Raw genomic sequence first — 8,330 nt, 5'->3', positions numbered from 1 at the left:
TGTGACCAATAAAATACCTTTGATACCTTTGACAGTGTACGGGAGTGATATATTCTCTACAGCCAACTGTGTGCTGTTTTGCAAAGCATGTGAGAAAGCAGTGAATCATAAGAAATATTTTGTCTCCCAGCATGCAGACAGCTAAACACAAGTCGGCGGCAGAGATACTGAAGGTAGGAAATACGCAAGCTTGTCTCCTCACAATATTTACTGCGAGCTCCAGTCGCAAATCTGAGTTTTCGAGTGATCTGTGCAAAGCATTCATTGATGCTGGAATTTCACTGTGGAAATTGGAAAACAAATTTCTCAGAGGTTTTTTAGGGAAATACACAAAGGAACCTATACCGAGCGAGCCATCATTACAGAAATATTATGTTGACAGCAACTTCAACATTGTTGTGCAGAAAATTAGAGATGAAGTTGCATGCATCAAAATATGGATCTCAATAGACGAGAAAATCAATGCTGTGGGGAGATTTGTTGCCAATGTGATCATCGGTAAACTGGAGGCAGGTCATCCATCAAAGGAGCATTTCTTGACATTGGAAGTATTGGAGAAGTCAAAAAGCACAACTATTGCTCAGTTGTTTACATCTTCACTAGTTGTACTTTGTACTTAAAGTTCCTGGTGATGTGACGATGAGCTGGCCTACAGGGAGGAGGTCCAGCACTTAGCAGCATGGTGCACTGACAACAACCTGGCCCTTAACTCCAAGAAGACCAAGGATCATTGAAGGAAGTCCAGAGGCGGCAAAACCCCCATCCAGCTGGAACGTGTTTCAAAGCTTCAGTTGTAAGTCACAAGATCTCACGATGACCTCTCTTGGACCCACAATACCTCTACTTGTATCAAGCTCATCAGTCTCTTCTTCCTGAGGAACTGAAGAAGGTCCATCAGTGACCTCAGCTGGTGAACTTCTACCGCTGCACCCAAGAAGCATCCTTACCAACTGCATCACAGTATGGTATGGCAACTGCTCTTGACCGGAAGGCATTGCAGAGGGTGGTGAAAATTGCCCAATGCAGACACCGCATTGAGTCTGTCCAAAGCAAGCACTCAGATGCGGAGGGCGCTCAGCATCGCCAAGGACTGCTCTCACCCCAACCATGGACTGTTTACCCTCCTACCATCCGGGAGGCGCTACAAGTCTCTCCGTTGCCGAACCAGCAGGTCGAGGAACAGCTTCTTTCCGTGTCAGTATACCTTACCCCCCCCCCCCCCCCCCCCCCCCCCCCCCCCCCCCCCCCCGGACACTTTATTTTTTTTATTCAAACCGTTTGCTATGTCGTTCTTCAAGGGAGATGCTAAATGCATTTTGTTGTCTCTGTACTGTACACTGGCAATGACAATTAAAATTGAATCTTAATCTGAATGCAGGTAAAGACATACAAGGAAAATGTGAGAGGGTTTTTTAGCTATCAAAGATCTTGAAGAAGTACAAAACATAGCTGCATTTCTCAAAGGTAGTTGTAATGCACAAGATATCAACATGAATGTAGTGTTTGTAGCTTGTTTCAGGAATGCACCAGTGACCTCAGCTGGGGTAGAAAGAAGTTTTTCACAATTGAAGCATATTCTGTCTGACAGACGGCATAGTTTTTGCCTGCCTATTTCAGAGATTTTTTGTGCCTAAACATCCTGGCTCTAGTTATCATAAATGCTGGGATACTTAGGCACAGTGAAGGCATTGAATGTGAAGGGCTAGTGATCACACTGCCACTTGTTAGCACTTGTCATTGCTGGGCACCATTCTGGCCTAGATACAACTTACCAGCCCATGCTTGAATATAGTCCCCAACGTTGCTGCTGGCAGGCATTGCCAGGGAGTTACAAATGGAATTGAACATTATGTAAATACACACCAATGTTCCTCCTCTGATGTTGTAATAAAACAAAGGTTAGTGATGGAGGATGCTGAAGATGGTTGAGTTTTGAACAGTGCCTTCAGGAACTGCCTGCAGTGACGTCCTGAGACTGCGGCATGGAACCTCCATACAACTTCAACCACCTTAAGCAATAAAACAGTTACAGCAGGAAATCAGTGGTCTGGTAGCATCTGTGGAGGGAAATGAACAATCAACATTTTGAGTCAGTACCATTTGTCAGACTGACAAAGGATCCTGACCCAAACACCATCTATCCGTTGGCATTTGGATAGGCATATGGATATGCAGAGAATGGAGGGAGATGGATTCTCCCACCTCCAGGTAGATAAGCGATAGTCTTCACATCATGTTCGGCACAGACATCATGAGCTGAAAGGCCTGTTCTTGTGATGTAATGTTCTAGCTCTATTTCCATCCACAGATGTTGCCTGATCTACTGAGTGTTTATCCAGCACTTTGTTTTTTTGCTCAAGATTCCAGCAACTGCAGTCTTGTGGGTCACCACAATAGCCTTCCTTTGCATGAGGGATGACTTCAACCATTGGAGCATTGTTGCACATTAACCTATTTTATCAGTGTGCCTTAATATCACAGTCGAATTATATCTGGATGTCAAGGCAATCACATCCACTAAACCTCAGGAATTCAACTCTTTAGGGTCTGAAGCCAAGTGGTCCTGTGAAAGCCAAACTGGACCCCACACATCTGGTGAAACAAGGAACTGTAAATGCTGGAACATTGAGTAAAACATAAAGTGCTGAAGCAATTCAATGGGTCAGGCAGCACCTCTGAAAGGAAAGCTCAAGCACCGTTTTGAGTCAGGACCCTTCTCCAGACTCAGAAGGGGAGAGAAAGCTGGAAAACAGATGGGGGCGGGACAAAGTTTGGATGTGATAGGGGGTTTGGATTTGCAGATGGGCAGACAAGTGCTAGAGATAAAAAGATAATAAAAGGGGTCAAATAAGGAGAGAAGATCAGTCATTGGTGAGAAAGTGGTGGCTAGTCACATAAATGTTGTTGGTTTAAGAAGCTAAAAAGGTTTCAGTCAAAAACAAAACTTGCAAATAATGCCATTTAAAGCCAAGGTTCCAAATGAAGTAAGCATTCTATTTTCATAAACCGTGATCAGATTGGTACAGGGGATGAGAAATTCCATGCTGTTTTAATTATCAAGCGGCATTCTCAATGACTAACCCTACAAACATTCCACAGCATCGGTCTCGCAATGCAGATGGGGCAACGGTGGTCTGAACATTTAAGTGTCTCATTCCCAGCTCTCAGTTCAGGATCCCCGCCAAAGAAACTATAGCAGTGTCTTCATTCACTGTTCTGTTTTTAGATGAGCCTACTTACAGCAGCTTCTTATTTTAGCAAGCATGTCTGTGGGTCTAGATTGCAGAAGTTGCCTGCTTGCATGCATCCACACACCACGCTAACCATCTCTCTCTAGCTCGTCCAAACCCTGTTGCAGCCTTTATAAAGGCGTCTAAAAATAACTTCCCTCTCAATACCAAATAAGGGAGCAGGGAGCCCCGCCGACAGCCAATGGGTGGGCGCGTTTCACCCGCCGAGGGAGGAGCCGACGAGTCGCTCCATCTCCGGCTCTCCCATTGGTTGGCGGTGACATCAGCGTGCGTTGCCCTTTTACGGCGCGGGCGGCCGCTGTGATTGACAGGAGCTGCCCACTGCTCTCCCCTCAGCTGGCTGCGTTCACTGTGTTTCTCCCCCTGCTAGTCTACCCCTTTGCTTTGCAGCCCAGTGGTGCCTTCTGCTAAAGAGGCAGAGAAAGAGAGAGGGAGAGAGAGAAAAAAAAAATTAAAGCAAGGATTGCAAAGGAGAAGCATCGCCAATGCGGAAATACATGGACATCACATGTCCCCGAGTCCATTCTTGTCCAAAGATCTGCTAGCGTTGGAGTCTGCAGAAGGATTGCAATCAAAGATATTGACTTTCCAATTTATTATTGTTTTTGGAGAGGTTTGCTTTGCATTGCCTGGATGACCAAAGACTGGCTGCTTTTTGGGTGCTAATTGCAGCGGGATCCGATCTGCTCTTCATTGTCATCAATAATCACCCCTTCTCTCTCTCCCTTTCCCCCCCCCTCCCCCCCCCCCCCCCCCCCCCCCCCCCCCCCCCCCCCCCCCCCCTCCCCCCCCCCCCCCCTCCTCGCCCCCCCCCCCCCCCCCCCCCCCCCCCCCCCCCCCCCCCTTCCCATTTCTCCATCATCATCATCATCATCATGGATGTTTTGGCGAATTACAGTATATTCCAGGAGCTGCAACTTGTCCACGACACTGGTTATTTCTCTTCGCAGCCTTCTTTAGAGGAAAACTGGCAGCAGGTGAATGTTTAAAAATATTATGCACTGGCTCCGGGGGGGCATCTGGCAGGGATCAGGTTGTTTAAGATGTGTGTACGTTGTGGAGTGCAACAGGAAATATTGCTATCACGCCAACCGAACGGATAAATGCAATTGTCATTTATACTGACCATTTCGCTTGTGACAGAGTTTTAAAGCAATATTTATTCCGATTTTGAAACACGAATTGTGCTTAGAAATCAGTTGAATGTGCTGCTTGTGCAACTTTGGCAGTCCAATGCATTTTATTACAGCTAAGTCATTGGTTTAGCCACATTAATTCAAAATGGTATCATTTGCTTTTTGACGAGCTTCTATCCCTGCTTCAGTCAACAGGGTAATAAACTAACAAACAATATCGATGTCCCTCAGTTTCTCTGGGACATAGTTTCAAATCTGCGAAGTATATTTTCCAACCGTTTATAAGTGACTTGTTTAGATTTCCTACCAGCCGATGTACCGTTTAATCATTGTGACTATTTGGTCCAAAATGATTTCCTTTAATATTAATGGTTATTTAAAACATCCCATTCCATTGCACTGATCCAGGGACATTATTTGTCGGTCTCTTTCTCCCGCTATGACTGTCTAGGAGGTGGTGCAAGTGGCCAGTCTCCATGTCATTCAAAAGGGAAGAATTCAGTGGCAGCCTCATTTGACCTTAGTGAAAAATAACAATACCTGATTAAGTGGCAGATTTGTAGCGTGTTTTGCTTCATGTGTCAATGATCGAAGCAACGCAATATAGTGTTGATTAATGTGCGAGTTTCCGGTGGTTAATGTAATAAGATTCGATCTAATAAAGCGTGCTGTGGGCTTAATTATGAGGTAGACATCACTAAAAAGGGGTCCTTGCTTTTAAATATCTACAGTCATTTGTGTCCTCGGCACTGTACAATGGGGTTTCTCGTACTGCTGAGATGCCCATTGACAGTGACTTTTTTTTACCTGTGCAGTTCTGGTAGCTGTATTACACAGCATATCTCTTGTGTTGTAACCAATTCCTGGTATCTGTTTTTGCAACATTTTAGATCAGCGTTCTACGGCGTGGCCCATCTACAGTCACAGGGACGTTCATTTCAGCATGTTGCTATTAATTTGTTTGCGGGATGGTGTAATTCATTTTGCAGAGATAAAAAAATGACACTGACTTTTTTAAAGAGACTCATAGCATCCACGTTATTGGCAAATCGGCGAATCGTTTAGAAAATTAGCTGAGGTTTTAAATCCGTCAATTTTAACTGCTTAGATTTGGAAAAAAAAGAAACCGTGTTAATGTTCCATATTGGATTGGACCTAAAGAGGGTTAGATTATCAGGACGTGTTTCTCAGACTAATCGGGATGATCTGATGGAGGTCTATAAAGTGATAAATAAGACAAGGATACAGCGAATGAGAGGGAGATTATTACCTCTGGCGAGGGAGCCCAAAGGATTAGAAATGGACATTTTTGGAATTAAACTAGGATGCGCATAAATGTATTGGAAAGCAGCAACTCGGAGCTTCCTTCAAAGAGGTTGATTTTCGTAAGGTTTGATCACATGAAGTGGATGAATTGCATTAAAATGACAGATTTGATTGTAGGATTAAATGGCCTTCCTTGTTCCAATCTTCTGCTCATCCAGTGATGAGTCACTAATGTCCAATCTCGGTTTGAAACAAAGCTTAATGAAACATGATGCTTCCTCCTGCTTTCTCTGCCTCTTCACTTGCCCTCAATTATTTTACTTCACCATCTTGCATTCATTCTTTTTCTAACTCATCACATGCAACGGGCAAAGACATGTAGAGCAAATTTCTCATCCAATAAACCGACTGTCTCGCTAATTTGTGAATATTACAAACTAGTCCTTGAGAATGAGGAAGGCTGTCTAAAGGATATTGTACATGCAGGGAAGGCAAATTTCCAACAATCCAACACATGTCAATCTCAAGAAGGATTTAGCTTCCAGTCCCCCAACTGGCAGCTCTTTCCACTTGTCAGTAATAGAGCATGAAAACAGGCCCTTTGGCCCATTGTGTCCACACCAACCATTACGCTCCTGTTTTAGGCTAATCACATTATTATTCATCCCATGGTCCCATCAACTCCCCCCCCCCCCCCCCCCCAGTTTATCCCACTACACATGCTGGGCAGGTTACAGTGGTCAACTAACCGACCAAGCCACATGACTGGGTGTGGGAGTAAACCGGAGCGCCCGGAGAAAACCCATGAGCCCACTGAGAGAACATGCAAACTGCACACTGAGAGCACCTGAGGTCATGAGATCATGTGATAGGAGCAGAATTAGGTCATTCAGCCATCAATCATGGCTGATCTATTTCTCCCTCCTAACCCCATTCTCTGCCTACTCCCCATTACCTCTGACACCTGTATTAATCAACTATCTATCTGCCTTAAATATATCCACTGACGGCCTCGACAGCCTTATGTGCCCTAGAATTCCACAGATTCACCACCCCCTGACTAAAGAAATTCCTCCTCATCTTCCTAAATGAACCTCATTTAATTTGGAGGCTATGACCTCTAGTCTTAGATTCTTCCACTAGTAGAAACATCCTCTCCACATCCACTATCCTCTCCACATCCACTCTATCCAAGGTCAGGATTGAAGCTGGGTTGTTGGAGCAGCAATTCTCTGAGTGTTGCTTTTACTCTCTCAAACACACACCAGAAAGTAAATTCTAAGTGTGAAAAGCCAATCTGTATTATTTGTGTAGCAGCAATTTGAATCTACGACCCCTGGTCCAAATTTGATGACCTCACAAAATGCTTTAAGGTCAATAAGTACTTTTTGAAGCATGGTCAGTGTGATCATTTAGAGACTGCAGCAGCACCACCACTTTTTGTACAGCAAACTCCCATAAGCAACAACCACGTGACATTCACCAGTTTTCTGTCTCTCTTCGGATTAAACCAGCATCTGCTGTTACTTCCTACATATTCTCTACTAGTGATATTGGTTGAAGGATAAATATTGGCCAGGACATAAAGGAGAATGTTCTTTGCTGTTCCTCATAATACTCTGTGCTTACTGAGAGGCAGATGGGTGAGTATGTTAGCTGAGAGGTGTGAGCAGAGGCCACCAGCCCAGATTCTGTGCTCGAGCGATTGGGTAGGCATTCCAAGTTTAAATGTGTCGGGAAATGGGGAGGGAGAGAAGGGGCTCCCTAAAGGCTCTTTAATTGCAGTCACTTAGAGCATCCCTGGAACAAGAGGGGGACCACTATCAAGCTGCTGTGTTGCTCTCAAGAAAAGATCAATGGGCAACCGGTGGAATCCACTAGATTGTCGCAGGATGACGATGACTCCTTTGTTGTTGGCCTTGTGTTTGCAACAAGCTTTGCACGGTAACAGGACGACCTCTCACAGCAACAACATTAATTAGCTATCGTGATCGTAATATACATACAGGCCAGCCGCCTAATTGAAGGACTAAATACATTTTTGGCAGTTGTGGTTACACTCAGCTGGACCTGTGCCACTTGGCAGTGTGCTTTTACTGTACTGTCTCATGCTTGATTGGAAGATGGAGAATCAGTCGGTCAAATAGAAATTTTGAGACTTATTTTTCATTATTTTCTGATGAACGGTCATTAGTTTGAACAAAAGATGTGAGGGGAGTCTCAACCCAAAATTTCACCCATTCTTTCTCTCCAAAGATGCTGCCTGTCCTGCCGAGTTACTCCAGCATTTTGTGTCTATCTTCAGTTTAAACCAGCATCTGCAGTTCCTTCCTACACAAGAGATTGCTGATGCTGGTCTCTTGGAATGGAAAGCAAAACGCTCGAGGAAATGAGTGGGTCAGGCAGCATATGGTGTGGGGAAATGGACAGGTGACGTTTCAGGTAAGGACCCTTCTGATTGATGGAGGGTCCGGACCCGAAACGTTGATTGTCCATTTTCCTTCACTGCCTGACGTGCTACGTTCCTCCAGCCATTTGTTTTTTTTTACATTCAGTTGTTGGGAATTGGATCCACACTCAGGGGAACAGAAATCTAGGCAGAACTGTGGGTGGAGTGTGAGAGAGTAGAGAGTTTCTTCAAAGAGCATAGGATGGCTAAAGGGCTGCCTTCTGTCCG

The 8,330-nt window shown here is 44.7% G+C and overlaps 1 protein-coding gene across 1 annotated transcript in view; it reads left to right on the top strand.

Moving 5' to 3' along the window:
• Window positions 1–3,984: 3,984 nt before the first annotated feature.
• LOC129698901 (Krueppel-like factor 7) overlaps window positions 3,985–8,330 on the top strand; it is a 73,233-nt gene continuing 68,887 nt past the window's right edge. The window contains 1 exon segment of the mRNA XM_055638318.1: window positions 3,985–4,228. Coding sequence (XP_055494293.1) covers window positions 4,127–4,228 — 102 coding nt within the window. The 5' untranslated portion in view covers window positions 3,985–4,126.

This window comes from Leucoraja erinacea, chromosome 7 (assembly GCF_028641065.1).
Source record: "Leucoraja erinacea ecotype New England chromosome 7, Leri_hhj_1, whole genome shotgun sequence".
In the NCBI taxonomy this organism is placed as follows: Eukaryota; Metazoa; Chordata; class Chondrichthyes; order Rajiformes; family Rajidae; genus Leucoraja; species Leucoraja erinaceus.
This window is presented reverse-complemented; position numbering and strand designations above follow the sequence as displayed.